The following is a 17,362-nucleotide window of genomic DNA, read 5'->3' on the forward strand; positions in this document are numbered from 1 at the left end:
GTTCTCAGGAATAGACCTCAGTGTCTGCTTCCTCAAAGCCTTCAGCATGAGGATGGTCCGCACTGCCTGGAAGACAGGCAGGTGGGAGATTGGTTACGTTATTTCAGTCACGTTTGGGCAACATCTTGCCAGGATCCCTGGGTCACACACCTTATCACCGAGGGGTACAGACTGGAGTTTCAGGAACTCCCACCTCACAGATTCTTCAAATCAGGCTTACCAGCTTCTCCGGTAGCAAGTATGACTTTACAGGCAGCAATTCAAAAACTGGTACAGACTCAGGTCATTGTCCCAGTTCCACTTTAACTACTAAGCAAGAGTTATTATTCCAACCTGTTTGTGGTACCGACACCGGACGGTTCGGTAAGGCCCATTTTAAACCTCAAATCACTGAACCCGTATTTAAGGGTGTTCAAGTTCAAGATGGAGTCACTGAGAGCGGTGATCTCAGGTCTGGAGGAGAGTGAATTCCTGGTGTCTCTGGACATCAATGATGCGTACCTTCATATTCCGATTTGGCCGCCTCATCAGGCTTATCTAAGGTTTGCACTACAGGACTGGCACTATCCGTTTCAGGCCCCGCCATTTGGCGCCTCCATGGCACTGAGGGTATTCACTAAGGTAATGGCAGAGATGTTTCTCCTTCGCAAGCAGGGAGAGAATATAATACCATACCTGGACGATCTGATAAATGCGCCTTCCAGGGAGAGGTTGTTGGACAGCATTGCCCTCTCAACCCAACTACTTTAGGATCACGGATGGATTCTGAATCTAGCAAAATCCCACCTGGAACTAACATGGAGGCTTCCGTTTCTGGGGACGATACTGGATACGGAGGAACAGCAGGTATTCCTTCTGTTAGAAAAAGCATTGGTAATCCAGACGATGATGCGGGATGTTCTATGCATTCGCCTTCTGGGGAAGATTGTCGTCTCTTACGAGGCTCTGCAGTATGGAAGGTTTCATGCGAGGCCCTTCCAGCTGGATCTGCTGTACAAGTGGTCCGGATCGCATCTTCACATGCACCGGAGGATACGTCTGTCACCAAAAGCCAGGATTTCTCTTCTGCGGTGGCTTCAGACTTCTCACCTGACCGAGGGTCGAAGGTTCGGGATTCAAAATTGGGTTCTGCTAACCACAGACGCAAGCCTCAGAGGTTGGGAAGCAGTCACCCAGGGGGAACAGTTCCAAGGAAAATGGTCAAGTCAGGAAACCATTCTTCCGATCAATATTCTGGAACTAAGGGCCAGATACAACACCCTGTTACTTGCATCGCATCTTTTTCAAAATCATGCCATCCAGGTTCAGTCGGACAATGTGAGGGTAGTAACGTACATAAACCGACAGGGCGGAACGAAGAACAGAGCAGCAATGTCAGAGGTAACAAAATTTCTCCTCTGGGCAGAAAGACACGCTGTGGCGCTGTCGGCAATCTTCATTCCAGGAGTAGACAACTGGGAAGCAGCCTTCCTCAGCAGACACGACCTCTACCCTGGAGAGTGGGGCCTTCACTTGCAGGTGTTCGAGTCCTTAACACGTCGGTGGGGAATTCCACAGATAAACATGATGGCCTCTCATCTCAACAAGAAGCTAAAGCGATATTGATCCAGGTAGAGGGACCCGGAAGCAGTGGCGGTGGACACTCTGGTGACTCCATGGGTCTACCAAATGGTTTACGTGTTTCCACCTCTTCCACTGATCCCAAGAATTCTCAAAAGAATAAAAAGGGAAAAGGTTCAAGCAATTCTCATTGCTCCGGATTGGCCAAGAAGGGCCTGGTACGTGGATATACTGGAGATGCACCTAAAGGACCCATGGCCTCTACCTCATCGAGAGGATCTTCCACAACAGGGGCCGTTCGTCTATCAAAACTTACTACGGTTATGTTTGACGGCATGGAAGTTGAGCATCAAATTTTAGCCCGGAAAGGCATTCCGAACAAGGCTATTCTAACCCTGATCCAAGACAGAAAAGGGGTAGCGTCTAGACATTAAAACCGTATTTGGAAAAACTATGTCTCGTGGTGTGAAACAGGAAATTTCCTGCAATGGAATTTCAACTGGGACGTTTTCTCCTTTTTCTACAGTCGGTGTGGATGTGCGCCTACAATTGGGCTCCTTGAAGGTCCAGATTTCGGCCTTATCCATATTCTTCCAGAAACAATTGGCTTTTCTCCCCGAGGTTCAGACATTGTTGAAGGGGATTCTGCACATCCAACCACCCTTTGTACCTCCACGTGGTGTTGCAGTTCCTACAATCGGAATGGTTTGAGCCTTTACAGGACGTTAACGTAAAGTTTCTTACGTGGAAGGCCGTCACACTGTTGGCCTTGGCTTCTGCAAGGTGTGTGTCGGAACTGGGGGCGTTGTCTCACAAAATCCCCTATTTGATTTTTCATGAAGATAGAGCTGAACTCAGAACTTGTCAGCAATTTCTTCCTAAGGTGGTGTCTGCGTTTCATATCAACCAACCTATTGTGGTTCCGGTGCTTACTGACACCTCTGCTACCTCAGTCTTTGGATGTTGTGAGGTCTTAAAGATCTACATGAAGCGGACAGCTCGTCACAGGAAATCTGACTCTGTTTGTTTGTTCTCTATGATCCCAAGAAAATTGGGTGTCCAGCTTCAAATCAGTCTATTGCTCGCTGGATTAGGCTTACTATCCAGCATGTTTAGTCATCGGCAGTATTGCCGGTTCCTAAATCTGTCTCATGCCCACTCTATTCGGATGGTGGCTTCTTCCTGGGCGGCTGCCCGTGGTGTCTCGGCTCTACAACTCTGCCGAGCAGCTACTTGGTCGGGTTTGAACACGTTTGCTAAGTTCTACAAGTTCGATACTGTGGCCTCTGAGGACCTCCAGTTTGGTCAATCAGTTCTGTAGGATCCTCAGCACTCTCCCACCCAGTTTGGGAGCTTTGGTACATCCCCATGGTACTAATGAGGACCCCAGTATCCTATAGGGCGTGAGAGAAAATAGGATTTTAATTACCTACCAGTAAATCCTTTTCTCGTAATCCGTAGAGGGTACTGGGCACCCTCCAAGTGCTTCGTTTTTCCCGCACTGTTACTTTAATGTTTGTTCAGCTGTTACTGTTTCTGTTCAAGTTGGTTGTTATTCCTTTCCTCTTGTTTGTGTGTGCTGGTTCGAATCTCACCACTTTTCTGTTACATCCTTCCTCAGGATATGTCCGTCTCCTCGGGCACAGTTTCTAGACTGAGTCTGGTAGGAGGGGCATAGAGGGAGGAGCCAGTGCACACTCTTGATTTCTTAAAGTGCCCAACGCTCCTATTGGACCCTTCTATACCCCATGGTACTAATGTGGAACCCAGTGTCCTCTACAGACTACGAGAAAAGGAGTTTCCATTGGGTAATTACATTTATTTATTTATTTATTTTTTATTTTTTTATACTTGCATGTCTTGTCATTTTTGTGGGCCTTTCAACAAGTGTTTCTTTGACTGTAAGGCTGTTCACAGTGTACCTGTGTTCAACCAGTCCATTGTAATTCTTCATGTTGGGCAGTCTTAAATGTGAACATGCATTTATTGTTTTGTACTGTGTCATTGTTTAATAATTTATGCATTGCTTCAATAAAAAAATTCTCTTAATTCAAAAAAGTGGCTATAAAATGTTATAACTGTCCTTTCATGCCACATCAAGTGGATCAGTTTTGAAGATTGTCCCCACTATTTACCACAGGTTACCAGTTCTGAATGACTGCTGCACCCACTCCCACTTTGAGGGCCGTAGTTTTGCTACTATCGCATGTTGTGAACTACATTTTTCCACAGTTAGTCTGACAAATATGCCCACCTTATGTAAAATGTGATCAAAATTGGAGATGGTCAGGAGGTACAGGTGAGTCCAGGTTACATGGAATGATCCATACACATGGCAGCTTTTAAGGTGTGTGTTTGTACAGTATGAATATGTATATACTGTGCTTTGCTAAAGTATTCAGCCCCCCCCCCCCCTCCTTGGCTTTTTACCTATTTTGTTACATTACAACCTGTCATTTAATATATTTTTTTTTAAATCTTTTATGTTCTGTATCTGCACAAAGTAGTCTAACTTGCTGAAATGAGATGATAAAAATATATAAAAATTGTTTTTTATATAATAACATTTTTAAAATTGTGATGTGCATATGTATTCACCCCCTTTTGCAATGAAGCCCCTCAAAAGTTCTGGTGCAACCAATTACCTTCAGAAGTCAAATAATTAGTGAAATCTAGTCCACCTGTGTGCAATCTAAGCATCACATGATCTGTCAATATAAACACACCTTTTATGAAAGGCCCAAGAGGCTGCAACACCACTAAGCAAGAGGCATCACACTGTGAAGACCAAGGAGCTCTCCAAACAAGTCAGGGACAAAGTTGTTGAGAAGTACAAGTCGTGGTTGGGTTATAAAAAAAAAAATATCCAAATCTTTGATGATCCCCGGAGCACCATCAAATCCATCGTCTTCAAATGGAAAGAACATGGTACCACAGCAAACCTGCCAAGAGAGGGCCGGCCACCAAAACTCACAGAACGGGCAAGGAGGGCATTAATCAGAGAGGCGGGTGGTCTTCAGTTTGCCGGCTGTCGGGATCCCAGCGCACAGTGTACCGGCGCCGGAATCCCAACAGCCGGCTTACCGACAGCCGGCTTACCGACACCTTTTCTCCCTCTTGGGGCCCACGACCCCCCTGGGGGGAGAATAGATAGCGTGGCGCGAGTAGCGCGCCACTGTGCCTGCTGCGAGCCAGCAAGGAGCTCATTTGCGTTTGCCCAGCTGTCGGTATGCCGGCGGTCGGGATTCCGGCGCTGGTATGCTGGCCACTGGGAGCACGGCCGCCGGCATATCCTACTGCAGCACAGAGACCAAAGGGTAACCCTGAAGGAGCTGTAGAGTTCCTCAGCAGAGACTGGTGTATTTGCGCATGTGACCACAATAAGCCATACGCTCCATAGAGCTGGGCTTTATGGATGAGTGGCCAGAAAAAAGCCATTACTCAGTGTTAAAAATAAGAAGGCACGTTTTTAGTTTGCCAAAAGGCATGTGGATGACTCTCCAAATGTATGGAGGAAGGTGCAGATGAGATTAAAATTTAACTTTTCGGCCACCAAGGAAAGCACTATGTCTGGTGCAAACCCAACACATCCCATCACCCTAAGAACACCATCTCCACAGCTAAACATGGTGGTGGCAGCAGCATCATGTTGTGGGGATGTTTTACAGCAGCAAGGACTGGTAAACTGTTTCGAGTCGAGGGAAAGATGGATGGTGCTAAATACAGGGATATTCTTGAGCAAAACCTGTTTCAGACTGCCTGTGATTTGAGACTGGGACGGTGGTTCACCTACCAGCAGGACAATGGCCTGAAGCATACTGCTAAAGCAACACTCGAGTGGTTTAAGTGGAAACATTTAAGTGTGTTGGAATGGCCTAGTCAAAGCCCAGATCTCAATCCAATTGAGAATCTGTGGACAGACTTGAAGATTGCTGTTCACCAGCAGAAACCATCCAACATGAAGGAGCTGGAGCAGTTTTGCCTTGAGGAATGTGCAAAAATCCCAGTGGCAAGATGTGGCAAGCTCATAAGACTTATCCAAAGTGAGTTGCAGCTGTAATTGCCGCAAAGGTGGCTCTACAAAGTACTGACTTTAGGGGGGTGAATAAATATGCATGCTGAAGTTTTCTGTTCTTTTGTCCTATTTGTTGTTTGCTTCACTATAAAAAAAAAAAAAAATCTTCAAAGTTGTAGGCATGTTCTGTGAATGAAATGATGCAAACCTTCAAACAATCCATTTTAATTCTAGGTTGTGAGGCAACAAAACATGATAAATGCAAAGTAGGGTGAATACTTTAGCAAGGCACTGTATGTAGGTTTGCCATACTATTCCTTTAATCGGGGACACCAATGATTTACACACATTCTGTGGCTAAAACCAGGTGAAATGCAGGCTTGAAAATTGCCAGCTACAGAACCTGTGTAAATCATAGGTTTCCCAGATTAAATGGATATTCTGGCAAGCCTATAATATAAATAGACTGCTGCTGACTCCCCATTTCCGACTGCAGCCGCAGCCGATAGGTTTCTATGAGGGATGCAATGCTGATTTACCAAGCTGTGCAATAAAGAGTTTGGCCCCCACATCTAACGCCATCTAAAGATGTTGTGCTGCCATATCCTATGTACACTTTACAGTATTTCAGTGATGGGGAGAGTTTGGGGTGTGAGACCCTGGGTTGGTTTGGCTGGGCTGCCTCAGGACACCACAATGTAACACTTCTTAGAGCGCTTTACAGCACCCTATTTTTATTTTTTATCATCAATATAGAACTTTTAACACCTCTGTTATTAGCTCTCACCCATGCAACTCTTATTCCCAGCTCCTGTCCCCACTTTCACGCCTGCCCCTCCCAGGTTTGCCTCCAGCCACCACTTTAACTGTCTGTCTCTAAAGTGTCAAGTCCTCACAAAGTGTCAAGTCCCCCCCCCCGCACCCTCCCCTCTAAGGCTCTGCCCCAAGTCCAGATTGGCCCCGTACCCTTGAGTCTAACATTGACTAAGCCTCCTCCTACTCTGACATCTGAAGGGGGGGTTCTGGATGGCAATGTAGAAATTGAGTCAAGGACAGATAGAGAGGATCCACCTGATCCCAATACGTGACAGGCTGCTCTGACTCCCCTTCTGCTCTATCACCCGGGGCACATACCCCTCTTGTCCCACCCTCATTCCTTTTCTGCTTCCCTTCCTAAGCCCTCCACCAAAAGCAGATCCTCTCTTCTGCTGCTTGTAACCCCCCTTCCTCCCCCAGTCCTTGTATGGGCCACACATTTGCTAGTCCAGCCTGCCCCGTCTCCTCGTTCTCGATATCCTGGTGGTCAGAATTTCGGGATTATTGTAACCCTAACCATTCCCACCCGCAGCCTACAGTATTTCTAACCCTCCCTATAGTGCATAACCCCAATACTTACCATTGGGATCCGGCGAGATGGTGCCGGTATTGTTGGCATACTCGGAGCAGGAATATTTACTACGTCCCAAAAAGGAGAATGTATTATTTGCCTACTAATGGGTTTTTGTTTTTTTTGCAATTTTCAATTGACTTCAGCGCTCCTTTTCCTCCTTACAGAGTGGACACAGACAACAGTGGTGTTATATCGGATGCAGAACTCCAGCAGGCTTTATCCAATGGTAAGAATTGTATGCATAAGCTTGTCTCTTTCCAATAACCATTACAACTGAAAGCTTTGTATAATAGAATAGAAAGTACCATTCGGCAAAGTAAAGGAGGTGTGATATCACATTTGTCCTAACTTAACACACAACATTTTTTTTTTTTAAATTAAAATAAAATCTGTTGCTAGAAAAGAAGATTACAGAGCGCTCTCCTTTCTTTCTTTCTTTCTTTCTTTCTTTCTTTCTTTCTTTCTTTCTTTCTTTCTTTCTTTCTTTCTTTCTTTCTTTCTTTCTTTCTTTCTTTCTTTCTTTCTTTCTTTCTTCTGCGTGTATATGTATGTGTGTATGTATATGTATGTATATATGTGTATATATATATATATATATATATATCTATCTATCTATCTATCACACTGCTCAAAAAAAAATAAAGGGAACACTTAACAGAATGTAACTCCAAGTCTACTGTGACATCAAATTGTCCACTTAGGAAGCAACACTGATTGACAATCAATTTCACATGCTGTTGTGCAAATGGAATAGACAACAGGTGGAAATTATAGGCAATTAGCAAGACACCCCCAATAAAGGAGTTGTTCTGCAGGTGGTGACAACAGACCATTTCTCAGCTCCTATGCTTTCTGGCTGATGTTTTGGTGACTTTTGAAAGCTGGCGGTGCTTTCACTCTAGTGGTAGCATGAGACGGAGTCTACAACCCACACAAGTGGCTCAGGTAGTGCAGCTCATCCAGGATGGCACATCAATGCGAGCTGTGGCAAGAAGGTTTGCTGTGTCTATCAGCATAGTGTCCAGAGCATGGAGGCGCTACCAGGAGACAGGCCAGTACATCAGGAGATGTAGAGGAGGCCGTAGGAGGGCAACAACCCAGCAGCAGGACCGCTACCTCTGCCTTTGTGCAAGGAGTAACAGGAGGAGCACTGCCAGAGCCCTGCAAAATGACCTCCAGCAAGCCACATATGTGCATGTGTCTACTCAAACGATCAGAAACAGACTCCATGAGGGTGGTATGAGGGCCCGACGTCCACAGGTGGGGGTTGTGCTTACAGCCCAACACCGTGCAGGACGTTTGGCATTTGCCAGAGAACACCAAGATTGGCAAATTCGCCACTGCCGCCCTGTGCTCTTCACAGATGAAAGCAGGTTCTCACTGAGCACATGTGACAGACGTGACAGAGTCTGGAGACGCCAAGGAGAACGTTCTGCTGCCTGCAACATCCTCCAGCATGACTAGTTTGGCAGTGGGTCTGTAATGGTGTGAGCTGGCATTTCTTTGGGGGGCCACACAGCCCTCCATGTGCTCGCCAGAGGTAGCCTGACTGCCATTAGGTACCGAGATGAAATCCTCAGACCCCTTGTGAGACCATATGCTGGTGTGGTTGGCCCTGGGTTCCTCCTAATGCAAGACAATGCTAGACCTCATGTGGCTGGAGCAGTGGTGTAAGTTCATCCCATTTGCCCGGAGGCAAGATAAATATTGGTGCCCCCCCCAATATATAGATAAATATATGTGTGTGTGTTTGTTTATGGAGTGTTGTGACAAAAAAATATACTGCATATGTACATTTCATTGTCGCTTTATAAATTATTAATATAAATTGCCCCAGCTGCAAGTGCTTTAGAGACTGGTTTAAGGTCATGTCAGAAAAGTAACTTCATATAGTTAGAATTCTCATGTTTCCTGTACAGGAGCGAACAGCTTCATCAGTAAGGTACCTGCGTAATAGGTTGTGGTTTCTAATCCTGGGTATGACACTTGTAAAATGTGTATCTACAGTATAATAAAAAGGGTGTGATTTGTAAGGTGCAGGGACCAGTGAGGAAGTCGGCCACTGAAAAGATAGTGGCAGCTATCAATGAACTTAATTCAATGGTGTCACAGAATGGGAGGAGAGGAGCCCCCTTCAGAGCAGGAGCCCGGCGGCAGATGACTCCGTTGCCTCCCAGAGTTACGCCTCTGGGCTGGAGTGTCAGCAGTTCCTGCAAGACGAAGGCATTGATGCTATGGACTGGCCCGCCCCTTTCCCCAGACCTGAATCCAATTGATCACATCTGGGACATCATGTCTCGCTCCATCCACCAACGTTGCACTACAGACTGCCTAGGAGTTGGCGGATGCTTTAGTCCAGGTCTGGGAGCAGATCCCTCAGGAGACCATCCGCCACCTCATCAGGAGCATGCCCAGGTGTTGTAGGGAGGTCATACAGGCACGTGGAGGCCACACACACTACTGAGCCTCATTTTGACTTGTTTTAAGGACATTACATCAAAGTTGGATCAGCCTGTAGTGTGTTTTTCCACTTTAATTTTGAGTGTGACTCCAAATCCAGACCTCCATGGGTTAATAAATTTGATTTCCATTGATCATTTTTGTGTGATTTTGTTGTCAGCACATTCAACTACGTAAAGAACAAAGTATTTAATAAGAATATTTAATTCATTCAGATCTAGTATGTTACTTTAGTGTTCCCTTTTTTTTTGTTGAGCAGTGTATATGTATATATATATATATATATATATATATATATATGTATGTGTATATATATATATATGTATGTGTGTGTGTATATATATATATATATATATATATATATATATATATATGTATGTATGTGTATATATATATGTATGTGTGTGTGTGTGTATATATATATATATATATATATATATATATATATTTCTCTGACGTCCTAGTGGATGCTGGGAACTCCGTAAGGACCATGGGGAATAGCGGCTCCGCAGGAGACAGGGCACATCTAAAGAAAGCTTTAGGATCACCTGGTGTGCACTGGCTCCTCCCCCTATGACCCTCCTCCAAGCCTCAGTTAGATTTTCTGTGCCCGACGAGAAGGGTGCACACTAGGGGCTCTCCTGAGCTCTTTGTGAAAGTTTTAGTTTAGGTTTATTATTTTCAGTGAGACCTGCTGGCAACAGGCTCACTGCATCGAGGGACTAAGGGGAGAAGAAGCGAACTCACCTGCGTGCAGAGTGGATTGGGCTTCTTAGGCTACTGGACATTAGCTCCAGAGGGACGATCACAGGTTCAGCCTGGATGGGTCACCGGAGTCGCGCCGCCGGCCCCCTTACAGAGCCAGAAGAGCGAAGAGGTCCGGAAAAATCGGCGGCAGAAGACTTTCCTGTCTTCAGATAAAGGTAGGCGCACAGCACCGCAGCTGTGCGCCATTGCTCTCAGCACACTTCACACTCCGGTCACTGAGGGTGCAGGGCGCTGGGGGGGCAGCGCCCTGAGACGCAATAAATCGATAGAAAACCTTTTATGGCTAAAATAAATGCATCACATATAACTCCTGGGCTATATGGATGCATTTAACCCCTGCCAAAACATACAAGAAAACGGATGATAAGGACGCCGAGAAAGGGGCGGAGCCTATCTCCTCAGCACACTGGCGCCATTTTCCCTCACAGCTCAGTTGGAGGGAAGCTCCCTGGCTCTCCCCTGCAGTCACTACACTACAGAAAGGGGTTAAAAAAGAGGGGGGGGCACAAATTAGGCGCAGTATAAACAATACAGCAGCTATAAAGGGAAAAACACTTATATAAGGTTATCCCTGTATATATATAGCGCTCTGGTGTGTGCTGGCAAACTCTCCCTCTGTCTCCCCAAAGGGCTAGTGGGGTCCTGTCCTCTATCAGAGCATTCCCTGTGTGTGTGCTGTGTGTCGGTACGTTTGTGTCGACATGTATGAGGAGAAAAATGATGAGGAGACGGAGTAGAGTGTCTGTAATAGTGTTGTCACCCCCTGGGGGGTCGACACCTGAGTGGATGTACTGTTGAAATTGCGTGACAGTGTCAGCTTTGTATAAAAGACAGTGGTTGACATGAGACAGCCGGCTACTCAGCTTGTGCATGTCCAGACGTCTCATACAGGGGCTCTAAAGCGCCCGTTACCTCAAATACAGACGCCGACACGGATACTGACTCCTGTGTCGACGGTGAAGAGACAACCGTGATTTCCAATAGGGCCACACATTGCATGATTGAGGCAATGGAAAAAGTTTACACTCTTCTGATAATATAAATACCACCAAAAAAAGGGGTATTATGTTTGGTGAGGAAAAACTTCCTGTAGTTTTCCTGAATCTGAGAAATAAAATGAGGTGTGTGATGATGCGTGGGTTTCCCCCCGATAACAATTGATAATTTCTAAAAAGTTATTGGCAGTATACCTTTTCCCGCCAGAGGTTAGGGTGCGTTGGGAAACACCCCCTAAGGGGGATAAGGCGCTCACACGCTTGTAAGAACAAGGGCTCTACCCTCTCTGGAGATGGCCGCCCTTAGGGATCCTGCTGATAGAAAGCAGGAGGGTATCCTAAAATGTATTTACACACATACTGGTGTTATACTGCGACCAGCAATCGCCTCAGCCTGGATGTGCAGTGCTGGGTTGGCGTGGTCGGATTCCCTGACTGGAAATTTGATATCCTAGATAAGGACAGTATATTATTGCCTATAGAGCAATTAAAAGATGCATTTCTATATATGCATGATGCACAGCGGAATATTTGCCGACTGGCATCAAGTATAAGTGCGTTGTCCAATTATACCAGTAAAGTGGTCAGGTGATGCGGATTCCAAACGGCATTTGGAAGTATTGCCTTAAAAAAGGTAGCCTCTCAAAATAAGACGCCGTATTATCAGGCGCAGTCCTGGTTGGCAAGCGGACAAAAGGGTTCCTCTTTTCTGCTCGTGACAGAGGGAGAGGAAAATGGCTGCAGAGATCAGCCAGTTCCCAGGAACAGAAACCCTTTTCCGCCTCTGCCAAGCTCTCAGTATGACGCTAGGGCTTTACAAGTTCAGGCACGGTGGGGGCCCGTTCTCAATGAATTTCAGTGCGCAGTGGGCTCACTCGCAAGTAAACCCCTGGATCCTTCAGGTAATATTTCAGGGGTACAAATTGAATTTCGAGACGTATTCCCCTCGCCGTTTCCAAAAGTCTGTTTTACCGACGTCTCCCGCTGACAGGGAGGCAGTTTTGGAAGCCATTCACAAGCTGTATTCCCAGCAGGTGATAATTAAGGTACCCCTCCTGCAACAGGGAACGGGGTATTATTCCACACTATTGTGGTACCGAAGCCAGACGGCTCGGTGAGACCGATTTTAAAATCTAAAATCTTTGAACACTTACATACAGAGGTTCAAATTCAAAATTGAGTCACTCAGAGCAGTGATTGCAAACCTGGAAGAAGGGGACTACATGATGTCTCGGGACATCAAGGATGCTTACCTTCATGTCAAAATTTACCCTTCTCACCAAGGGTATCTCAGGTTATGGTACAGAACTGTCACTATCAGTTCAGACGCTGCCGTAGGGATGGTCCACGGCACCCCGGGTCTTTACTGAAGTAATGACCGTAATGATGATATTCCTTCGAAGGAAGGGAATTTTAGTTATCCTTTACTTGGACGATTCCCTGATAAGGGTGAGATCCAGGGAACAGTTGGAGATCGGTGTAGCACTACCTCAGGTAGTGTTGCGGCAGCATGATTGGATTCTCAATATTCCAAAATCGCAGCTGGTTCCGACGACTTGTCTTCTGTTCCTAGGGATGATCCTGGACACAGTCCAGAAAGAAGGTATTTCTCCCGGAGGAGAAAGCCAGGGAGTTATCCGAGCTAGTCAGGAACCTCCTAAAACCGAACCAAGTCTCAGTGCATCAATGCACAAGGGTTCTGGGTAAAAATGGTGGCTTCCTACGAAGCAATCCCATTCGGCAGATTCCACGCAAGACTTTCCAGTGGAACCTACTGGACAAATGGTCCGGGTCGCATCTTCAGATGCTTCAGCGGATAACCCTGTCACCAGGGACAAGGGTATCCCTCCTGTGGTGGTTGCAGAGTGCTCATCTTCTAGAGGGCCGCAGATTCGGCATGCGGGACTGGGTCCTGGTGGCCACGGATGCCAGCCTGCGAGGCTGGGGAGCAGTCACACAGGGAAGGAATATCCAGGGCTTATGGTCAAGCCTGGAGACATCACTTCACATAAATGTCCTGAAGCTAAGGGCCATTTACAATGCTCTAAGCTTAGCAAGACCTCTGCTTCAAGGTCAGCCGGTGTTGATCCAGTCGGACAACATTACGGCAGTCACCCACGTAAACAGACAGGGTGCCACAAGAAGCAGGAGGGCAATGGCAGAAGCTGCAAGGATTCTTCGCGGGGCGAAAAACCATGTGATAGCACTGTCAGCAGTTTTCATTCCGGGAGTGGACAACTGGGAAGCAGTTTTCCTCAGCACGACCTCCACCCGGGAGAGTAAGGACTTCACCCAGAAGTCTTCCACATGATTATAAACCGTTGGGAAAAACTCGACAGGTATTGCGCCACGTCAAGGGACCCTCAGGCAATAGCTGTAGATGCTCTGGTAACACCGTGGGTGTACCAATCAGTGTATGGGTTCCCTCCTCTGCCTCTCATACCCAAGGTACTGAGATTGATAAGATGGAGAGGAGTAAGCACTATATTAGTGGCTCCGGATTGGCCAAGAAGGAATTGGTAACCGGAACTTCAAGAGAGGCTCACGGAGGATCCGTAGCCTCTACCTCTAAGAAGGGACCTGCTCCAGCAAGGACCTTGTCTGTTCCAAGACTTACCGCGGCTGCGTTGACGGCATGGCGGTTGAACGCCGGATCCTGAAGGAAAAAGGCATTCCGGATGAAGTCATCCCTATCCTGATCAAAGCCAGGAAGGATGTAACCGCAAAACATTATCACCGCATTTGGCGAAAATATGTTGCGTGGTGCGAGGCCAGTAAGGCTCGACGGAGGAAATTCAACTGGGTCGATTCCTACATTTCCTGCAAACAGGAGTATCTATGGGCCTGAAATTGGGGTCCATTAAGGTTCAAATTTCGGCTCTGTCAATTTTCTTCCAAAAAAGAACTAGCTTCAGTCCCTGAAGTTCAGACATTTGTTAAAGGGGTACTGCATATACAGCCTCCTTTTGTGCCTTTAGTGGCACTTTTGGGATCTCCAGGTGGTTTTTGGGTTCCAAAAGTCACATTGGTTTGACACACTTAAATCTGTGGAGTTAAAATATCTCACAGAAAAAGTGGTCATGCTGTTGGCTCTGGCCTGGGCCAGGCGCGTGTCAGAATTGGTGGCTTTATCCTGTAAAAGCCCTTATCTGATTTTCCATTCGGACAGGGCGGAATTGAGGACTCGTCCTCAGTTTCTCCCTAAGGTGGTTTCAGCGTCTCACCTGAACCAAACCTATTGTGGTGCCTGCGGCTACTAGGGACTTGGAGGACTCCAAGTTGCTAGACGTTGTCAGGACCCGGAAAATATATGTTTCCAGGACGGCTGGAGTCAGGAAATCTGACTCGCTGTTTATCCTCTATGCACCCAACTAGCTGGGTGCTCCTGCTTCTAAGCAGACTATTGCTCGTTGGATTTGTAGTACAATTCAGCTTGCACATTCTGTGGCAGGCCTGCCACAGCCAAAAATCTGTAAATGCCCACTCCACAAGGAAGGTGGGCTCATCTTGGGCAGCTGCCCGAGGGGTCTCGGCTTTACAACTTTGCCGAGCAGTTACTTGGTCAGGAGCAAATACGTTTGTAAAATTCTACAAATTTGATACCCTGGCTGAGGAGGACCGGGAGTTCTCTCATTGGGGGCTGCAGAGTCATCCGCACTCTCCCGCCCGTTTGGGAGCTTTGGTATAATCCCCATGGTCCTTACGGAGTTCCCAGCATCCACTAGGACGTCAGAGAAAATAAGAATTTACTTACCGATAATTCTATTTCTCGTAGTCCGTAGTGGATGCTGGGCGCCCATCCCAAGTGCGGATTGTCTGCAATACTGGTACATAATTATTGTTACCAAAAAATTCGGGTTATTGTTGTAGTGAGCCATCTTTTCGAGAGGCTTCTCTATTATCATGCTGTTAACTGGGTTCAGATCACAAGTTGTACAGTGTGATTGGTGTGGCTGGTATGAGTCTTACCCGGGATTCAAAATCCTTCCTTATTGTGTACGCTCGTCCGGGCACAGTATCCTAACTGAGGCTTGGAGGAGGGTCATAGGGGGAGGAGCCAGTGCACACCAGGTGATCCTAAAGCTTTCTTTAGATGTGCCCTGTCTCCTGCGGAGCCGCTATTCCCCATGGTCCTTACGGAGTTCCCAGCATCCACTACGGACTACGAGAAATAGAATTATCGGTAAGTAAATTCTTATATTATATATATATATATATATATATATATATATATATATATATATATATATATATAGGCAAAAATTGGAGACATGCAGCGGCACTCCGAGACTGATCCCAAAGGTTAAGATGCAAAAGTAGATTCTTTAATCCATAAAAAACAGCAACACAAAAGGTGATCAACGTTTCGGGGCGCTATCGCCCCTTTGTCAAGGTGATATAAGTGTACACAACATCTACATACCTTTAAATAAGCCAAGAAGACCCGCGAACGGGACACACGCGACGGAAGGAGAGTGAGGACGGGATCCGCTCTGTGCGCTTCCGGGTGTGGTGACGTCAGCACGCTCATACGCCGGAGTCCGTCACTTCCTGGATACCCACAACTTACCCGGTCGCCTAGGAGACCGGCGCTGGATGGTAACCATAGGACAGATAGACGTAGGTGTAGCTGGTGAAAACAAATGTGAGCCATGTATATAATCAACTGAGTGAAAAGTGTTAGGCAAAAGCAGAACATAAAAACATAAAATTTTGCTGAAAATTGCGTTAAACACGAAAATACCCTGAAATAATAAGCTAATATTGGGTACTAAAAAAACAAGATATAGAGCTCAGAGATAAATAGCTGGATGCAACCTGCAACCTGCTATTTATCTCTGAGCTCTATATCTTGTTTTTTTAGTACCCAATATTAGCTTATTATTTCAGGGTATTTTCGTGTTTAACGCAATTTTCAGCAAAATTTTATGTTTTTATGTTCTGCTTTTGCCTAACACTTTTCACTCAGTTGATTATATACATGGCTCACATTTGTTTTCACCAGCTACACCTACGTCTATCTGTCCTATGGTTACCATCCAGCGCCGGTCTCCTAGGCGACCGGGTAAGTTGTGGGTATCCAGGAAGTGACGGACTCCGGCGTATGAGCGTGCTGACGTCACCACACCCGGAAGCGCACAGAGCGGATCCCGTCCTCACTCTCCTTCCGTCGCGTGTGTCCCGTTCGCGGGTCTTCTTGGCTTATTTAAAGGTATGTAGATGTTGTGTACACTTATATCACCTTGACAAAGGGGCGTTAGCGCCCCGAAACGTTGGTCACCTTTTGTGTTGCTGCTTTTTATGGATTAAAGAATCTACTTTTGCACCTTAACCTTTGGGATCAGTCTCTGAGTGCCGCTGCATGTCTCCAATTTTTGCCTATACTTATTATTCCAGAGGGCACCGGAGCAATATATTTGGGGTGAGTGCCAGCTCTTCTTGAAATTTATATATATATATATATATATATGTGTGTGTGTATATATATATATATATAATATGTGAGTGTTAAGCTGTGTAATTTTCTAAGTTTCTTTTCAATACATTTTTTTTTCAATTAGTCCACAAAAAGTAAAAATATTTTAAATGTAAAACCATTGACAACATATGTTTCTATGGAGCACTGAGAGGTTCATTGTGTTGTTGTCCTTTAATATTTGTCTGTGCTGCTTAGCAACCCATGATTTGTCTCCTGTCGGTTCAGAAAACAAGACTGTGCCCTGACTTACACAGTAGAGGCTATGTCTAAGAGAAAAAAGTTTGAAGTGTGTGTTTCATTTTCCAAGTAAGATGGGAGTTGCGTTTCCTCTACTGGACAGACCTGTTAGTATTTGGTGGATTACATAGAGAAACCGCCCAGAACATGGTAATAGTGGTGTTTAATACTGTGCTATGACTTTCTAATACACACAATATTTATTACAGATTTCCCAAATGATCAGTACTGCATTATATATATATATATATATATATATATATATATATATATACACACACACACACACACGCGCGTAATAAACTAATCAGCATAAAATATACCTACACAAGCGGGTTCATACACTTAATCCATCTCATTTGATATGCTGGTACTCGTATTAACTGTTCAAAATTATGACATACATATATATTGCCTAATGACAATGTACTATGGAGAACCCTTGTCATGATCTATTA

At 45.7% G+C, this 17,362-nt stretch overlaps 1 protein-coding gene across 2 annotated transcripts in view; it reads left to right on the forward strand.

The window, feature by feature from the left end:
• Positions 1-17,362, forward strand: part of PDCD6 (programmed cell death 6) — a 175,712-nt gene that overhangs the window by 90,948 nt on the left and 67,402 nt on the right. For both annotated transcript variants that reach the window (XM_063922803.1, XM_063922804.1), the window contains exon 2: positions 7,130-7,191. In XM_063922803.1, the coding sequence (XP_063778873.1) occupies positions 7,130-7,191 (62 nt within the window). The remainder of the gene's footprint in view (positions 1-7,129; positions 7,192-17,362) is intronic.

Source organism: Pseudophryne corroboree, chromosome 5, assembly GCF_028390025.1.
Source record: "Pseudophryne corroboree isolate aPseCor3 chromosome 5, aPseCor3.hap2, whole genome shotgun sequence".
NCBI classification, from domain to species: Eukaryota; Metazoa; Chordata; class Amphibia; order Anura; family Myobatrachidae; genus Pseudophryne; species Pseudophryne corroboree.